Here is an 18446-nt window from a genome sequence, read left to right as displayed (position 1 = left end):
ACTTAGGCAAGGTGTCGGAGCTGCTGTTATCCGTCAAGCACTTTTAGGCCTTTTACGGCAGTTTGGAGAAGACTCTTCCCTGGCCATCGACCATGTGCGTACATAGACCAGGGTCGTTGCAGTCTCCCTTTTGCAGTCAAGCGGTACACATTCAGCCGATGTACCCAGCCTCGTACGCGTCTATCAACACAGAACTACACTCCCGGCCTTTCCCTCCCGAGAGCCGGATGAGACTGTCAATGACAGGCGTATGTCTCGGGGTGGCGGGAGACCATCGGCCCGTACCTGGTTCGGAAGCCAAGGCAATTCATCGTGATTGCTTTCGCCGGCACCCCCGAGAGGGCGAATACCCACTCGCGCCGACAATCACTGCCTGATAACGACTATCCCGGAGATCGTTCACTGTCTAGCCCGTACTGAGCAGCGGCCCCAGACGGGACACCAGGACATGGAGGCTGATCGCGGGCTGGATCTTTTACTCCGTACTCCGAGTCGCCGACTTGTATGCTCGCTGGTCGTTCTCTATGGTGCACTCGATACCATGGCCGTTCCCCGTCGAGCAAACTTTAGCTAGCTACCCAGCTGATCTTCGCCACAACGCTCACCGGTCAACCAGAGATGTCGTCTGCCCCCTCCCTCCCTCCACAAGAGGAATGAGCGGTCGGGCATCCTTGGGAAACCTTGTGATCTGGAAGTCCTCGGGTGCGTCCATGTGTTGCTCTCCGATTCGGCCGGAGTAACTCCCGGTGTCATTGCGCGGCGGGTTAGAACCCTCAAAAAGGAAGGAACCCCCCCCCCCCCCCCGGGTGGGGGGGGGGTTCATATTATGGCCCGCCACAGCGAAGCCAAAGACTCCGCCATTTCCTTCTGCTCAAGGCCAGCAAAAGGGAATCAGAAAACGAATAGCAGAAAGGCAAAAAAAATCTTGATATGTGGTGTCTTTTGCGCCTCCATCTCCCGTTGGTCCACAACCCTCGCTTCACCGCCATCTTGCCTGCATAATCCATGTCGGCCGCCATATCCTCCCCGCCGGATCCATCATCAATGCAAGTTACCTATTAGCCGCTCTGATCTCACTCCGCAATGTGACCTCTCAAAGAATTCAACGCCATCTACGTCCTCTTTGCATCATACAGGCTATTTGCCTGGTCCCGGGACTCCGGTAGTGCGCTCCTGCTCCTTGCTAGCTTTGATATAATATCCCATCCATGTTGCATGCCGCATGGGCCCAGGAATCCATCCTTGGACGAGCAGAGCGTCTCACCGATCTCGGGGTTCGAGTCTTCCGAGGTAAGCAAGCACTGGCAACGCAGACAGACTTGCCATGGCAATGTGCAAGCGGTAAGCCTGGTAAACATCGCGTTAATTCCATGTTGGACAGATGAGCCTCTTCGTTATCCACGGTGAGCTGCCGATCACAATTTTTTGAACTCCTCCGCCTTAGATTGTGGTTGGACGTGCCGACATCAACATGGAGCTCTATCAAGCCGATCGCCGAAGTGCCATCAAGGCGGTGCGATGTGAAGCCCGAAGGCTGTTTGTTGTCCAAAGCCGTGCAGAACTCCCCTCGTTTCCTAGTGGTGCAGTCTCCGGTATATGGACACCCGTCGGTTCAACGACGAATTGCCTACGGGATTATTATTTTCCCAGTTCTTCGCTTGATCACGTTGATATACCATGTGGCTGGGACTTGACCCATGGCTAGGTGGTCACTGTGGTGTGGAGTGGCCCTACGCACTCGTAAAGGGCCTTTAACTAGGACCTATTGTCTCCACCAACATCACGGCGACGCAGTATCATAGTTCGCGAATGACCCTTTCCACTTCATGCGCCGCATGGAGACTGCGGATACCTTCTGGACTCTCGATAACGAGACCGCTCCGCATGCTATTTTCCGCCCTCGGTGCTCCATACAAAGTAGATGGCCATCACCGGCCATGAGTTGGATGATCATTTCAAACACCACTGGGGCCACATCATACCTCTACACGTAGAGAGGCGCAGGGAGGCGGGTGGGCTGAACCGTGTCTCGGGTAGGAAAGAAACAACATCTAGTTCAACCTCCAACCACCCTGAGCTTCCTACCGGATGGTAGCGAGAACCTCACTTCATAGGCTCATGCGACTACGAGGTAGTTCGTAGTTCCCGTCACTGGAGAAATATCGCTAGGTTCACGCAAAATCGTGCATTGTGGCGAGAAGCTGGACTCTCGTTCAAGTCTTAGATTCAGCCAATTATATCACTTACATGCCGTGTGGGTTTGCCAATCTTGCCAACAGACGAGTCCCAATGGTTTGGTTACCATGATTCAGAGACATTTCTGGAGATTGGCGGTTGTTGGCTCGATAGTTGGAAATGCGGTGGGTGTAAATGCCAGAAGCAAACTTGAGATCCGGCTGTCCTTCGATTTCGACATATCACACGCAGGCCAGCACTTACACTACAGAACACCATACATACGGCACTACGGGAATCTCCGACCCAGAATTAACCAGCACGGAGAGCGCGAGCCATGGCTCGGTCATTGCTCGTTGTCCCTGAAGTAACAGCCCAACCAAGCTGCCTCGACAAGCAAAGACCCAGTTTCCCGGAAATAACCTAGCATGATCGTCAGCATACATAGGATAGCCCTAAAGATGTCCTGTCCAATGTCGAGACGCTTGGCCTCAAGATAGCGCGCACAGGCGAATCCCGCCCGGCACTGACAGCAGCCCGTGCTGTCGAGCTTCGCGTGGCGAGCAGCCCTCTTTCTACCGTGGCTTGAGCCAAGCCAGTCGTTTCCTGCCTAGAACTTTCGGATCAAGCAAGGGAGAGATAAGGTATCTCCGCACCAACGCAACATCAACGTCGGGGATAAGGCATAGGGCGCCTCTCCCCCCCCAGTACAGAACAGAACAGAACCTCATGCAATGGCAGCCTGGCGCCACAGACATGCCCGCATCGAACAAGATGTTGGTTTCCGAATTGACAGTGATAAGCTGCCGTAGGAAACATCACCATGTAGTCTCGGCCGGTGTTCAAGCTTGTTCTCGGCTGCCTGCTTGGGTCCCGCCTGGAGAAAAACCGTATAGGCGGCTTGGCTACTCGCGTCCCGTTCGGGACATGGCTGGTTTTAGGTAACGCATTCCAGCTGATATTTCCTCTCCCTACAAGTCCTCGCCGGGCGTCGAAGTACGAAGTATCACGAGAGGGCGCCTTCCTGACGAGCTGCCTCCCTTAAGTGCCGAGAGTTACACTATCACAGCCAACCCACGGGCAGGCACTAGGTTCCCCAAAGTTCTAGAAGAGAATGAGAAGACAGAAGACTAAACAACAATAACGTCTGCAGAACCACGCGACTTGGGGACGCGGGGGCCATTGGGAGTTGTGGTACGAGAAGGCGAGACTGGTCCGTCCGCTGCGACCGGCCGCTGCCTGCTTGGATGTTTGCTACATCCCTAAATAAAACAAACCCGCTGAACGTGGGGTAAAATGCGGGCAGAGGAACGTCCCCAGGTCAGGTTACTCGGTAACTATTCGTATGTGACTTGTATCCGCACCTTTGGTCGTTACCGTGTCCGTACTTGCCGGTGTTCCCCAGGGAGCTTTGCGTAGACTGTAACTGGAGCTTACAGTGGGTATAGTGAGAGACAACTCGTGTCTTATGCCTCGAAAAGCGGAAACGTCTTCTTGACGAGCACCATTTCCTGTATCCGATTGATTCTGATTTATGTGGCATGGAAAACCATATGGTGTGACGGAGAGAGAAAGTACCCAACAAACGAACCGAGTCTTTGTGTGTACATGGGTCGTGTTAAAAATCAGAACCTGGAAGGGGGCGGGAAAATTAAAGGAGATGCGATAAAACCCAAGTATTCCGTTTCTTATCGACTGTACGAAGTAACTTCATACGAACCTGGAATGAGACTGGCGGTCGGTGTACTAAACCATTCTTTAAGACAAAGTTCCACCGCATCGTGGGCTTCCTTGTGCTCAGGTCGAGACGTGGCATTCCCTTTCTTTGCCGTCAACATGTGCTCCCCCGAATCTAAAACCGCAAAGTTGGATATGGTACACATATGGTGTTGATAAAGTGGTACGGGGTCGTAACGGCTTGATCCCAAGGGCACGGTACCAATGAGAGGAGAAGAGAATTTGATCTGGGGTAGTGCGATGAGGCTGAAGAACAAGGAACGTCACGATAGTGGGGTTACCTGGTGAAGTAGTCACCTAATCCGGGAATACTCCATAATGGGAAGTAATTATTAATCAATTCTTCCATCTCACCGATCTTTATCCCCAAAGAGGGGTGGGCTAAAGCTTCCAATCCAACCATGTCCATACACCAGGAAGGAGGACTTCAACACTAGGCACCTTACCTTACTCACACCGAGTCAACACGACCCAACGAGGTCGAGGCCCACGATGAATGGAACGAAGCAGCAGGATGGGTCTCGGCCGGGATCTTAGCGAGTCTCAAGTCCGCTACGCTACGTCATGCCATGCTTCCTTCCCCGAGCACAGATTACGAAGCGAAGTTACGCTCGTGTCGTGCAGCTGTTTGACATGCCCGAACACCACGCGGGTTGTGAGAATATAAAATATACCGGTACCTACGGATATGCAGACAGGCATATGTGCCAGCCCTTCGTACGGTGATGGATCTTCGATTTCCTATCTGCTCTCTTTCCCGTCTTCCGTTCCTGGGGGGGGGGGGGGGTTGGTTTATGTTTTGGTGTCCAAGAGCAATCTGTCACATCACCCTGGCCAGTGTGGACGGAAGACAGAACCGGGGGTCGCCGACCGGTGTACTTGATGACGGAGCGAAAGGTGTGCGCTGCTTACCAACACCACCTACTCGTACGGAGTACAGCCGACAACCATGGGTGTGTTGTAGTTACCTCTGTGCGTTTATCCGAAGCTTTGCATGTCGCAGTGCCTTAACGAGGACCAAGCGAGGCGGGCCTGAGTCAACGGGGCCCGCATACGCACCCGAACGATCGGGCGATGGCAGGGACACAAGTGGCATCGCAAGGGGTGTTGAGAAAAGTAACCATCACGCGAAGATACCGGCGCACTTTGAGGCGGTTTTGTTGTCGACTCGAAGGAACATGGGGGGATGATGAATCTTGAAAGTGAATACAAACCACGTCGACGGTATTACATGTCAAGCGAAGTCATTGGAGCGGCTGCGGGAGGAGCATGGCAGTTCGAACATGCCGGGAGTAGGCCACCGGTCTCATGCCCCACGCAGACATGTACGAAGTAGAAACATGGGCACCATTGCAGCTTCCTCCCAGCGAAAAGATGTCGGTACTATTCGCGTAAAAAAAAAAAATCTTTTTTGACGTGACGAGGCGCTCTGAAGCAAGGGGGTTAACATGTGCCGACAGGGGCTTTGTACTGTGGCGGGATGGGGACCGACGTGACGGCGGTCAAACCCGGGGACCCCGTGGAGTCAGGATGTCACAGAATCTCTCGAAGGATCAGATACGATGTCAAGGACGGACGAGTATGCCCTACCAAGACCAAGGGTATGTACATGAATTTGCGGTGCTCAATCAAGCAAAGTGATGCCTCATACCGGGACCAATTGTCGAGCGGCCCGGTGTGGCGGCTTAATTAATATATCGCGCTGAAAGCCAGCCCATTATGTACGTACGTACCGCCCCACCCTTACACCGATTTTAATGAGGTGCTTTGGTCCTGCCTGACGCCTTTCCGAGATGGGAAGATCGATGAGGAATATTGGAGCCGTTACGGGATACCTAATAAAGGGAGAAAGTACATACGCATCTCGGGTGATGTGCATTGGGAGGAAGGGCAGGGCAGATTTCAAGGATGTGGATGTATCTCCCCAAGGGGGAACCCGCACTACAACGTACGGAACGGCATTGGGCCGATTTCCCGTCAGGTTTGGATAAAAATCTGTCCACGTCCGCATCCGTCTCGACGCCAGCAGGACGCCGCCAGATAAGCATGTGGAGACCGCAACGTGGCCGTGGCTTTCGTTAAGAATACGTATCCGTGGATGTTATCAGATGGTCCTCGCCAATGTCACCTCGAGGCTATTTCCACGTCGGCACTGGTTTTGCGTCCTTCCACCGTCATTCAGCCCAGCATGGCCATACGTTGTACATACGTGGAGGCACCGTCAAGGGGACACGACTCCCGGCCCGCTATTAGCCATTCCTAAAAACAGCGGACATTTTTCTCGTTCGTCCAACCGGGAAAAGACCTAACTTATAATTTGACCGCAGACAACTTCTGTGTATCGAATCACACCAGGTGCCTGCCCATCAACGTGGGAGAGGGCTGGATAATTCCAAGGCCACGACTTGTTACATTTGACTCCAGAGTGTAGTTATATCCGTGAGTGTCTCGGACTCAAAGATCTTTAGCCCCGGTGGGGGGGGGGGGGACCGCGTGATGAGAAACTACCTAATCTCAAGGACGGGCGTTCCCATAAGGGCGTCTCGAAAGAGCCGTGCTCGAAACTGTGACAAGAGCTGCAGCACATGGAGCTCGGTGACGCCGGCTTTCGCTGACTCGAGTCAAATGAGACAAAGAGAAGGGCATGGTATGGTGGTGATGGTGGTCTGGTCAACCTCCCCCAATTTCCCTCGCAATGAGTAGGGGTGGCAGTTAAGGTGGAGCTGGGGTCGGGGGATGCGCTTTGGACAGGGTACTTCGTACGTGTCCAGTAATTACTGTCATATACATAAGCACAACCCTATGAGTATGAAATTTCCGTACGAAGTAGGAAATTAAGGAATGCGTCGAGATCAATGGTCAGTCGAGGTTAGTACTCAAGATGTACGAAGGAGGTAGGTAATAAGGTCGTCTTCAGGGTACAACGTACATGCATGTCCGCTCCTGCACCCACCACCACGATACAACGCACGCACCATAACAAGGCGGTGAGGGACTGGGACGCTGCCGTTTGGTTCGATCCCCTGCGCCCTGGACCTTGTCACCTCTAGATTGTGTCAAAGTGTCATCATCCCGTCCCGGCACGAAGACGGACTAACGAAGTACGAAAGTACGAAAGTACGAAAGTACGAAAGTACGAAAGTACGAAAGTATGAAAGTAGGTATGAAAGTACGAAGGTACGAAGGTACTTCTTCGTACCTTACCTTAGGTAACAAAAAGTAGGTACTTCAAACCTTTGTACCTACAGCAGATGTCTGTCCCCATGCCAAGCCGCACCGGTTGGCGAAATGCAAGTCTGATCACGCCTTTGGCGTCGACTCGAACCCTAATGGGGACCAGAGGTGCGGAGTGCTTGTCGGTCTGGAACCTTTTGTTTCGTCACTGGCGAGACCATTCCCCGGATTGACTTCTTAAAGAGAATACCTACAGGTGCTGCAGGAGCTAGAAATCACCTGAAGCCGCACTCTTTTAACGTGGATATTTTGGCAATTTTGGGCAGCTCCCATAAGTCGTGATCTTTGCAAATGTTTTTATGGTCAAATCCAGTCTCACTCACCCTTGTTTTCTCGCGGGAGCTTCCACCACGAGGTATGGCTGCCCTGAACCGGGAGCGGTTTGAGCCTCGACTTCAACTCAAGATGGACGTGCCGAGGATACATACACGGCTGACGGGACGGGACGGAAAGACAGGGGAAGGTTATAACCGTGCCCGAGGTACAAGAGTTACCTAGTACCCGAGGATTGGGTAGAGCGCATATGCGAATGAACCCCCTCGAGAATGAGGGAGATGACATGCCAGTGATGCTTTGTAAATCAAGATCAAAAGAGAGGGGGGGGAGGGTCAAGGATATGGCATAAAATCACGATGGGTAAGGAACAGGGTAAAAGGCCGTGGCGCAGTCGATATCGGCAGCGGCAATCTCGAAAAGAAGCCTACCAACGGTACTATCCGAAGAAGTGGCGTCCTGAGTTTCTGTTCTACAACGTACACGTGTAGTGCCAATCCTATACCAAATCTGTTGGGATAAAAGCAAGTGCCGAGACGAGGCGGTATCTAAAGAGCAGCATCTCTCTTGTGGACATTCCATCCCCCAAACCAAAACTACCTTGGCCGGCGAAGTTTTGGGTAGGTAGCCCATTAATAGTTAGGGTCGCGGTAAGACCTGTATTTAATTGTAAGGTAGGGGTAACGCGACGAGTTGTGTTTGAGCCGCTAGATTGAACTTGGCTGGTACGCTCACGGCGCCCGTCACGTACTGTAGTAAGTACAAGGGAATAAGAAATATGCCGCCTGGGCGCCTCACGGGAGCGACGACGATCAAAATCACATCACATCGTCGTCGAATCCTCATCGTCCCTGGTCGGAGGATCTACCACTCCGTAATTATTCGTCCAATTGACGAGGACCCTGGAGGAGAAGCAAGTCAGAGACCGGACGGGATCTCACGGGACGGCAACGTGGGAAACCCAGTGCGGCCGCATACATTGGCACGTCCACTATCCCCATTATGGGGGTCGTGGTGGTCCTTGTCCGTCACGGACGAAGCTAGGGGACGACGGACGAGACCCCCCCGCGGGAACAAGAACATGGGTGTGGGTGTTGTGCGCAATCGAAATCTCGTCAAATTTTCCTCTCGTCACCTCGTCTTTCGTACTATACGTAATAATTAATAACCCACTCAGACAGCCTCTTTAACAAATTCGAACGGATGAAGTGCCTGAGGTAGGCATGGACCGGAGTACCTGCATGAGTCTTCGAGAACTCGACTTCGTAGGTGTCCTGTCAAGCCCTGACCTTACCAGAATACGATGAAATTGCGCCGCTTCTGACTGAATTGTCTCGATGAAATCCACGGCATGGGAAAGGAGCTATGCACACTGCCCGGAGGTTTCCGAGTAGGGAAGGGTTTGTTCGCCGGGATGTGCGTGCACAGAGCGTCTGTCTCCCTTTATTACTCCGTAATTAATTATTTCGTACCGTCTGCCTACCTACCTCAGGTACGTTGTAGGTAGGCTACCTTCCTATGCGGATACCGACTTCACGGCCCGGTTCCCTTTGATTTCTGCAACTCGGATATCAACTACGGAGTACTGCCCCTCAGACGGGTCTGGCAATGCGATTACCTCCCCTTTCCCCCTTGGTACGAGATCTAGACGGCGACGAGGGGTCCCTACCTTACATAGGTACCTACATACCTACCTTACTTAAGGCGGTCCGGAGGTCTGTGTTGATGCTGCTACCTTGTTATGCTTGTCATAGTAACCTTGCCTGCCGGTGTGCTACGTGCATATTGTATATTGTACTTACTTACCTTACATTGCCTGCTGATTTTGACAGTTTGTGGAGTACGGATACGGAGATGGACTCACTCGCAGCTGTCGCCGATGCTTATTTTACCTATGTTGTACCCCTAGGAGGGGGTGTCGAGTCGCAGCCTGCTCCCGATCTTCCATACACTTTGTCATGCCGCTGTCTCTGAGGTATCGGGAGGCTTGCTGTTTTGTTTGTAACTACCTATCTTACTTCGTACTCGTCCCCTTGTCGACTGTGTGTGGTTGTCGCTTGAGCGCCATTCAGCCCCTGATAGACGGTTCGATGTGCCTGCCTAACCTCGCCACCTGTCTCTCTTCGGGCAGCAGATGTTGGGCCTGTCGAGTAAAGGATCATATATACCAGCCTGGCTGTGGCTCGAAATAGAAATAGAAAGTGAAGAGGTCATCGGGTATCAAGATTGAGGCGGTATTATCATGTTATCGGCCAGATATCCAAGGTAAGTGAGGTAGGTACCTACCTTAGGTAGGCGAAGAAGGTATCAAGTAAGAGGGGAAGGAATATATGTATTTGCCCCCTCCCTCTTGAGATCTCAGACCGGCAACTAGCGGTTAGTTACTCTCCCGGTTCTTCTTCTACTACCTGCCTTACCTTAGGTAGGAGATAATTACGTAGATACGGAAGGTACCTTATCCATTACTGCCTCAATCCATTTCATTGTCGCTCACCTACTTGCACCTTCCTTGTCCCATTCGATATTCCCGCCATTCCTCTCCTCCCCCTTTTTCCTCCTTGGGAATTATACAGTTACACCCCTCTGTCTCATCTTCTTCCCTTCCGGTATTCTACTTCTTCGAGCTTCATCTCCTGCCATTATTCCCCCACCCAGACAGTTCTAGGAATAAAGTCATATAACAGGACACACCAGCTCAACAATCCGGGCGTAGTAGTTCATCTTTCCACTGCTGCCAACGGCTCATTATCTTCACAGTGGTATAATTTCAAAAGAAAGAAGAACAAACAATCTTCCGCGCGCTATTAATCGGCCTTTGGCCCTTTATCACCAACATATCCTTTCAGAGGTTAGTATCTGCCCCTTGCTCACTACCTTACTACAATCACCTTCAATAAACTCCCTGCCTTACCTTATTCATCATTCCACATTGTACACCGCAAATTCTACAAAGACCACCACTTCCCCTAATACCTTGCCTACTTGGGGGTTAAGGTACCTCCTTCCCACCTACCTTATTTTTTGGTACTGCTTGCCCTCTTTCCCCTCCCTGCCACCTGCCCTTATAAGATGGGAAATCTGTGTTTAGAGATTTTCCCTACACCGACTTCTCTACCTAATTCTTCTATTCATCCTTATCGTCCACAGTTTTCTTAACACTTCCACCCCCGCCAGTGTTGATACGTTATTCTTTTTATCCTGTCTGCATGGGTTGACCACCATTATTCATACCTATTCCATTTCCTATGCGTATGCTTGAGCTTGACACACTCACCCACACACGGCAAGAAGGCACATCTAACAGCCACAGAGCACTACTCCAAAGAACCCTGTCTTCCTCTCGACATTACCTACACGTATATTCCTCATCCCCGGTTCCTGGTCACTGCGGTTAGGTATTCAGCATCTCTGTCATCGGCTCCACAACACGCACGTCGAGAGTTTCGCCTTGGCGAGATCTTGGCTCTTCTACGTGCAGTTCTGTAAGCCAGCAGCCTTCCCATGCCTTTTCTTACTAACCCTCCGCCTTACTCCACCACGCCAAGGAATATATATGTCTTGGTTGACTTGGACACTGTTAACACCGGAATAGGGCCCTGGTAAGCTAAAAAGGGAGGCTACCACGCATTTAATAGTCCCACTGACTGACGGACTGGGCAAAATACCCAGGGTATGTATGTATTGTTCCCCACCCCCCCCCCCCCCCCCCCCGGCTTCTGACCTGCCTTTGCCTGCCAGAGCAAAAGCACAATCATCTACTGCACCAAGAAAAGAAAGGGGCTTTATACTAACTCGAAGACCTCGTACTTGTTGCCAGTTGGTTCTACCAGTAAGGAGAAGCAACTCGCAAATACGTTGGTACTTTATACAGCCACCAGGAGCTGAAAGATCGATCTTTGTCCACCTTGGACAATCCCCGCCTACGGTACTTGTGTGTTCGTTATAGCCACTGAGAAGAAAATACGGCCGCTAACGAAGGGGGGAGTGTGCGCCAGAATACGGCTGTCACCTGTGAGAGCCATTGCCACTGGTAAGTCACCCGACCCCACTATGTCCACCATACCCACCAACCCACACCCTCGTGCCGGGATTGTCCAAGACCAGAAGCCTGTCTAGGCTCTTGAGAGGCCATCTGAGCTCTGGTAGTGCCCACCCATCCTGCATGCCCTTCATCGACCCCCGTTGCACCCTGGCGCACCCTACCCTGGCACGCCCTGGTACCTCCCGTTCCCGTACTATACGTACCACCTGCACTGCGAGTGGTTTGTCTGTGTTCATGCTAACCACTAGGCCCAGCTGGACTCGGTGTCCGTAGGTACATAATCGACCCAATTTAGGCGGTGCGGGTGAACCACTTTCTTCAGTCCGACCAGCGGAAAGCAAAGCTCGAGAGGGCCACTGACAGAGACCAGAGGGGCTCCGACCACATCTACTGAGTACTATACACTAAGCGCCCGTCCGTGGTCCGCTTTGGTCCTTTATCCTCTTCTCTCCTCCATCAACATCTCCCCTCTCTGTTCTAGCAGGAGGTAAATTGCTGTCCGTCTTGGGGTCAAGGTCGTCTTGTTCACTCTCTACGGCAACGGCGATGTGCTTTCTATGGTAATTGTCTTTCTTAATTACCCAAACACTCGTTGTAAGTCTTTCTCTTTGCTCTCTCGTCCACCACCAACCCCCCCTCTCCCCCCCTCTTAGTTGCTATTCCCATCCCACCTTGTGCGCATAGCACCTTGCGTACCGACTTCTGCGCGCATGATAAGCTGCCACTATAGCTGCCTCTGTGACACTTGGTGCGGTTTGGGGATCACTTCTGCAGCCTGTCATGCCCACGTGCTGTTTCTTGGGTCTTCTTTTTGGGTTTTCTGACAGCTCATTATTGTGCTTTTCACAGACCACCATGGCGTCCCAGGAGCAGGTCCTCTTCCCCGCCACAGCGGTTTCGGACCCTTTAACCGTCCCCGAAGACTCGACTGCCGCCCGCCTCTTGAACCGCACCCTCAAGCTCTACCCATTGGTTCTGTTACTGGCCTTCTTCGCCTCGAACGTCATTTATAGCATACTCACGGCAAAGGAGGAGGAGGAGCTTGCTGTTGATACCGATGCCAGAGGCCCAGGTGGCAAGCCGTTGCCCATCACAAAAAAGAAGCGGAAGGGCAACAATGACAGTGACAGGAACCACTGGGGCCCGTGTCTGTCACCAGCCTCTCGGCTCGTCCTCAGGTCCATCTCGTGCGTTCTTCTCCTAGCCTTCTGCGCCAATGGCGTGGCGCACTTTGCCCACGTCATTGAGGTGTGGCCAGCCCAGAAGAGAGGCGAAGACGTCTGGCGAGAGAGTGACGCGATGAGTGTGAGTACTTGCTCCCATGTCATATGATTGCTTCGTATCCCTTCCAAGATCTAGCGAGCTGACAGTTGGCATCCTCTGCCTTTTACCCACCAGGTCTTCCTTATCGGCGGCACGAACCTCTACCTATACTTTCTGCTCTCCCTCTTCGAGGATAACGACAGCCCTTCGGTGGTGCATTTTGCGACCTGGACACTTGCCCTGATTGTAGAAACCATCATCTGCCTCTGCTCTTTCCTCGTTGCGGAGGAGTGCACTGGCGACAACACGAGCACCTATAACCCGATGGAAGTTGCAGCGGAGGTTCTCAGCAAGTGGCAAGTCGTGGATATCGCCGTGTCTGCGGTGCGACTCGTGATGCTGTTCGCCGTCGTGGCTATGTATGGAATCCTTTGGATCCAACAAGCCCTGGCCGAGCGGGAGAAGAGAGAGGCCGATAATGTTGAAGAAGCCACGCCACTTCTCCATGATTCTCGCACGTCATACCACATTCACATTGGAAACGCAAACTCTAGCGGAAATGCCAACGGTCTCCCCACGGGACACGCCATTGGAAACGCTAATGGAGGTGCCATCGGTAGCGCCAACGGCCACGAATCCCACACGCGCGAGGCTAATGGCCGCAGTGTACGAGGAAGGACCACCCGCAATCGGTCGGCTACACTTAATGGCAACGGAGCGGCACCCGGTGCGACAGGTTCCTTCAGGGATGAACAAGCGGCCTTCTACCGACCCGAGAAGATTCCTCACATGACTTGGTGGGAGTACCTGAGAGGGTACAAGGTTTTCTTCCCCTATCTTTGGCCCATGGATTCGCTGCGTCTGCAGATCCTCTTCGGGTTTTGTGTCGTCCTCCTGGTTGCCCAGCGCATTGTCAACATTGCCGTGCCTCTGCAGGTAGGCCGGCTCACCGACAGCCTGTCTTCCGGTGGCAGCCCGCCATGGCTTCCGCTGGCCTTGTTCATCATCTACAAACTCCTTCAGGGCCCGTCGATGCTACTGGGCGCTCTTCGCTTGATTTTGTGGGTGCCCATTTCCCAGTACTCCTACCGGGCCTTGACGACCTCGGCCTTTGAACACGTCCACTCGCTGAGCTTGGACTTCCACCTCGGAAAGCGAACGGGCGAGGTTCTGTCGGCACTTAACAAGGGCGCGTCTATCAACCAGTTCCTCGAGCAGATCACTTTCCAGGTGGGGCCAATGCTCCTGGACTTGGGCCTGGCAGTCGTATTCTTTTACAGAATCTTCGATGCGACCTATGCAGTGATCGTTTGCTGCATCGCTTTCTGGTATCTCTATCTCACCGTCCGGATGGCGCGGACCCGAGCCGACCAGCGCCGAGCTATGACCAATGCGGACAGGGAAGAAGAGGCAGTGAAGAACGACTCGATCACTAGCTATGAGACAGTCAAGTATTTCAACGCCGAAGCTTGGGAATTCAAAAGATACCGTGACGCCATCAGCGTCTTCCAGACCGCAGAAGCCCAGGTTACCTGGGGCATCAACAAAATGAACGTCATCCAGGCCCTTGTCTTCATGTCCGGCATGGCTGTCGTCCTCGTTCTCGGGGCATACCAGGTGACGAGCAAGCAACGCACCGTCGGCGACTTCGTTACTCTGATCGCCTATCTCGAGCAGCTGCAGAGCCCCCTGAACTTCTTCAGCACTTTCTACCGCAACATTCAGCAAGCTATGATCTCAGGCGAGAGGCTACTGGAGCTGTTCAAGATTAAGCCTACCGTCGTGGATGCTCCTGGTGCGAAGCCGCTGAAAGAGTGCAACGGGCACATTCGATGGAACAATGTCGCCTTCCACTACAGCGACCGTGCTCCTGCTCTCGAGAACCTCGACTTTGAGTGCGCTCCAGGCACCACGACGGCGTTCGTGGGCGAGTCCGGGGGAGGCAAGTCGACCATTTTCCGGCTAATGTTCCGCTATTACAATAGCACGAAGGGGAGCATCGAAATCGATGGCAACGATGTCAAGGATCTGACCATCGACTCCGTGCGGCGGTTCATCGGAGTAGTGCCCCAGGACACCACCCTGTTCAACGAGACGTTGATGTACAACCTGAGATACGCAAACCCTGCAGCCACCGACGAGGAAGTCCACGAGGCGTGCCGGACCGCAAGCATTCACGATCGGATCATGTCCTTCCCTGATGGGTACAATACCAAAGTCGGCGACCGTGGGCTTCGACTGAGCGGAGGAGAGCGGCAACGCGTGGCCATCGCACGGACCATTCTGAAGAACCCCAGAATTATTATGTTGGACGAGGCCACCTCTGCTCTCGATGCACACACGGAGAAGGAGATCCAAGGCAAGCTTGGTAAGATTGGCGAAGGCCGTACGCTTCTGCTGATTGCGTAAGTCAACTCTCCCCATGTTGCCCAACCTGTGTGCAGCGATCGATCAATGATGCTAACTTTTTTTTTTCTTTTTTTTCCCGTAGGCACCGGCTTTCCACCATTACGCAAGCGGATCAGATCATCGTCCTTAGTCAAGGAAAGATTGTCGAGAAAGGCACGCACAACGAGCTTGTCCAAGCTAATGGCAAATATGCCTCCATGTGGGCCAAACAGGTGGAAGCAGAAAGAGCGGTCAAGGTGGCTCGGATTGCGAGCAAGAAGGCCCACAAACTCATGCGGAAGGCAAACATCCCAGGCCGTCGCGATGCCGATAGCCAGTCCGACGTAGACGGATATAACAGCCTTGCATCTTCCACCTTCCTCGCCGAAGGAGGTGATGGGGCTTCAACTTCTGCTTCGAAATGCGGAACGGTGAGCGAGGACACCTCCAGCTCTTCCCGCGCTTCTTCCGACACCGACTCTACCAATTCAGATCATCATGGTCACTAGATGGTGCTGATTCTGGAACACGATGCGACGATATGATATTTTTTGATCGACGTTCTTGCTGCCTGCCAATGCTGGATACTAACACCTGAACCATGGCCATACAACACACTCAACCACCACATATCCATGCATCACTCCTCGCCTGCACATAGCACTATTAAACAATCCTAGACAGGCTCGGAGAATGCCTGTTCTCTTCATCAGCCCACCACCTGCATTTCTGGCGAGCATTCTTCATTTTGCTGCATAATAGGCACTCAGCTGACCTCACAATACGAGGGGGGCTGCTAATATTTCTACTTTCTCTTTAACGACCTACGAAGAGCCACGAACCGCATCGCCTCGGAATCATGCCCAAAGAATGCATCAGGTTGGCGACTCGGCGTTTTGGAGTTTACCTACATACCTTTTTTTGCGCTTGCTCTATACAGCAGTACGGTAACCAACTTACTATGCGGGATCAGAGCATACCGCCTATGTATTCGGCAGCCCATGTGGAATATACGAATCTCCAGGTTCATTTTGAATCTCAACATGCGACACGAAACGGACAATGGATTGGAGCAAGGTCTTTGGTGTCATCCGGCTACATGGATGCGGACCTATACTATCCGGTTTAGACCTTTGATTTCGCGACTTTATTTTTTTAGTCCTTCTTCTCTCTTCTCTCTGTCTTTTTTTTTTCTTCTCATTTTTCTTTGACGCGTAGTTTGCGCGCCTCTTAATTCTTCCTTCAACAAAGATTTCACTTTGGGAGGCAACATTCATCACTGCCTGGCAATGACCTGGAGGATGGAATATGGTGGCTGCATGTGGATTTCTGGTTTTGGCTTTTGCTTTTGGGGTAGGGGATCTGTCTGATGTGGACAAGGAAGTGCACGCCGAAAATATATGGCCTGCAGCAAATCGTGAGTAGGCAGAAGATGTCACCACATTTCCCTTACGTGTGCGGATAGGCAGGCAATTTTTTTTTTCTTTTTTTCTTTTTCTTTTTGTGGCTTGGGTGCCTCATTCCTCTCCAGTTTCCTTTTGACTCTCTGGTCTCTCTCCCTGTGGAGGAAATACAAAAAAGGGGCAATCTTTTGCTGGTCTACGAAAATAAGGACAGGGTTACAAAGGGGGACTCTAGCTTCGCAGCTAAAAACCAAAAAAGTGCGTACCTAAAGACGTTTGTTGCTCTGATTGCCGATGTGTGCTATTTCTTGCCTTTTGTTCTCGCTATGTTACTTGCCACCATGAAAACAATATGGCTAGCCCACTGCAGCCATCTTCTCGGCCGTCCTTCCATGCCTTACAGAGTATCCGTACATTGAAACAAAGCAATTGCCCACGTAACGGTGTGGATGAAGGCTCATGGCAAAGGACACAACGTCGGAGTCGGGAATCGGATGATCTGACGGACCTGGTCACCGGGAAGGCTGAGACACTGGTGATCAAGTCTGGGGGATGAACATCCAAATGTGAGACGGAGTGGCTATGTATGAGGTGCTGGCTATGTATTAACAAAGGCTCCCTACCTAAGGTAGAGCAAGGTCGGATCATAATGCAACAGATATATACAGTTATACAATGGGCTTGAGGCTCGAGGCCTCTTTTGCCAGGCGAACAGAGAGAATATTAATAATTAGTAAAAAAGCTCATCCTCTTTCCTTTCGTCATGGGACCACAGTTCAATAGAAAAGAAGCTTTCTCGAGTCCATCCATTTATGCGTCCTTGCCCACTTGCCGAGTGTCCGTCCAACCAATTGAACCCGCCCGTTTCTTGATTTCCATCATCAGCACACCCTGAGATTCGGGTGCTTCGGCAAAGTGGCTGCGCCTTGTCGAGTCGACGGTGCATATCCGGACGCCAACCAGCTGATTTCCAGAGTTCTGATCATGATCCTCTAGAGACAGTGGGAAAGGGAGGAGGGGTGCAGTCGTCAGGGGATCCGAGCGCAGCACCAATATCAGACAGGCAGGTTACCGGAGGGTTTGGAACAAACCAAAGGTGACATATGACCTTGACCCACACGACCCGGGGGACCGGATCCGAAGCCGCCCGCGTCACCCGGAAGCTGAGGATGGGTCGTGGGGCCACGAGGCTGCCTTCCCCCGGGATGCAGGCTAATGACGAGAGAAGTGTCTGCAGGACATGGGCTTGTGTCCGCCCCGGGTGGGGAGAAAAAAAGGGAGGGGGGGGGATAATGGGGTCTTGAGTCACGCGACCTCATGTGAGCCGAGTCGAGTCTGAAGACTCCACCCACCCAAGAAGCTTGGTCTAGCCCACGACAAGCCCGTCATCCGCGCAGGAAACCCGCCACGGCCTGAACCGACCTGGACGACCTAGTTGTCTCAGAAACCCGCAGAAAAATGGGCTGGTCGGATTGATAATAAAGCGGAAAGAGGCGGAGAATGTCACACGAGACGTGACTGAGATCGGTCTGATCATCTGATCACAGGTCGACCGTGTTCTGTATTTCCCCAGCTTTTCGCTTTGCCTTGATGGGAGGTGTCGTGACGGGTCCTTGGTGCACCCCCAACTTCGCATGCCGTGTGCGGCCGGGATCCGTCCGTCAGTCGTGCAGATTCGAGGCCCTTGAATCGGAAAACCGTCAACCGCTAAAGGGGAAGGACGGGTGGGTGGATTGAACGAGTTGATGCCATATAGCCAAATCGAGGGGGAAAATCCACCAGGAATCCCCCGACTGCTTGCCCGTCTCGTCTCTTCGTGATCTTTTTGCCAACGATACTTCATCTCTCTCCATCAAGTGGTCGTGGCGAGCGTTGCCAATGCTGCTTGGCTTGCAGGTTCAAAAGCGAGTGGTCGATAATGCGATTCTCCC

General features: G+C 52.5%; 6 protein-coding genes across 6 annotated transcripts in view; 4 read left to right on the top strand and 2 right to left on the bottom strand.

Annotated features, from left to right (window-relative positions):
* The first annotated feature begins 758 nt into the window (after positions 1–758).
* Positions 759–1289, top strand: SODALDRAFT_24639 (hypothetical protein). The gene has a single exon (XM_028607397.1). The coding sequence runs from the start codon at positions 827–829 to the stop codon at positions 1196–1198; it is 372 nt and encodes a 123-aa protein (XP_028470628.1). The 5' UTR covers positions 759–826; the 3' UTR covers positions 1199–1289.
* A 3080-nt stretch (positions 1290–4369) lies between these two features.
* SODALDRAFT_375079 (hypothetical protein) lies at positions 4370–6620 on the top strand. Its single transcript, XM_028614729.1, has 11 exons — positions 4370–4459; positions 4537–4567; positions 4751–4865; positions 4928–5001; positions 5116–5215; positions 5249–5292; positions 5373–5589; positions 5802–5974; positions 6047–6113; positions 6268–6337; positions 6487–6620. Exons 1-11 carry the CDS (start codon positions 4409–4411, stop codon positions 6613–6615), a joined length of 1071 nt encoding a protein of 356 aa, XP_028470627.1. The 5' UTR covers positions 4370–4408; the 3' UTR covers positions 6616–6620.
* Positions 6621–6771: 151 nt separating this feature from the next.
* SODALDRAFT_355009 (hypothetical protein) lies at positions 6772–8502 on the bottom strand (the record flags this gene model as incomplete). The annotated part of the gene is made up of 8 exons (XM_028613773.1): positions 6772–6787; positions 6884–6958; positions 7155–7280; positions 7470–7545; positions 7648–7717; positions 7792–7891; positions 8247–8321; positions 8351–8502. 8 exons carry the CDS (start codon positions 8500–8502, stop codon positions 6772–6774), a joined length of 690 nt encoding a protein of 229 aa, XP_028470626.1.
* Positions 8503–12316: 3814 nt separating this feature from the next.
* SODALDRAFT_319414 (heavy metal tolerance protein) lies at positions 12317–15621 on the top strand (the record flags this gene model as incomplete). Its single annotated transcript, XM_028609452.1, has 3 exons — positions 12317–12766; positions 12860–15129; positions 15216–15621. The coding sequence occupies 3 exons, from the start codon at positions 12317–12319 to the stop codon at positions 15619–15621; spliced, it is 3126 nt and encodes a 1041-aa protein (XP_028470625.1).
* Positions 15622–16174: 553 nt separating this feature from the next.
* On the top strand, positions 16175–17071 carry SODALDRAFT_355004 (hypothetical protein; the record flags this gene model as incomplete). Its single annotated transcript, XM_028613772.1, has 7 exons — positions 16175–16196; positions 16331–16423; positions 16493–16529; positions 16644–16673; positions 16775–16811; positions 16876–16919; positions 16999–17071. 7 exons carry the CDS (start codon positions 16175–16177, stop codon positions 17069–17071), a joined length of 336 nt encoding a protein of 111 aa, XP_028470624.1.
* Positions 17072–17325: 254 nt separating this feature from the next.
* Positions 17326–18446, bottom strand: part of SODALDRAFT_355003 (hypothetical protein) — a gene marked incomplete at both ends in the record, with an annotated part of 1350 nt that continues 229 nt past the window's right edge. Inside the window, 5 exons of the mRNA XM_028613771.1 lie at positions 17326–17507; positions 17566–17727; positions 17868–17946; positions 18061–18198; positions 18255–18399. Coding sequence (XP_028470623.1) covers positions 17326–17507; positions 17566–17727; positions 17868–17946; positions 18061–18198; positions 18255–18399 — 706 coding nt within the window. The remainder of the gene's footprint in view (positions 17508–17565; positions 17728–17867; positions 17947–18060; positions 18199–18254; positions 18400–18446) is intronic.

This window comes from Sodiomyces alkalinus (assembly GCF_003711515.1).
Source record: "Sodiomyces alkalinus F11 unplaced genomic scaffold SODALscaffold_1, whole genome shotgun sequence".
NCBI lineage: Eukaryota > Fungi > Ascomycota > Sordariomycetes > Glomerellales > Plectosphaerellaceae > Sodiomyces > Sodiomyces alkalinus.
Note: the sequence above shows the minus strand (reverse complement) of the source record. Positions and strands in the feature narration are given on the sequence as shown.

Bases quoted from the DNA above. Each gene is read 5' to 3' on its own strand.
- SODALDRAFT_24639 (XM_028607397.1), top strand. From the start codon at position 827: ATGGCCCGCCACAGCGAAGCCAAAGACTCCGCCATTTCCTTCTGCTCA.
- SODALDRAFT_375079 (XM_028614729.1), top strand. From the start codon at position 4,409: ATGGAACGAAGCAGCAGGATGGGTCTCGGCCGGGATCTTAGCGAGTCT. The intron at 5,216-5,248 runs GTCTCATGCCCC...TGTACGAAGTAG, and splicing joins ATGCCGGGAGTAGGCCACCG to AAACATGGGCACCATTGCAG. The intron at 5,975-6,046 runs GTGGCCGTGGCT...TGTCACCTCGAG, and splicing joins AAGCATGTGGAGACCGCAAC to GCTATTTCCACGTCGGCACT.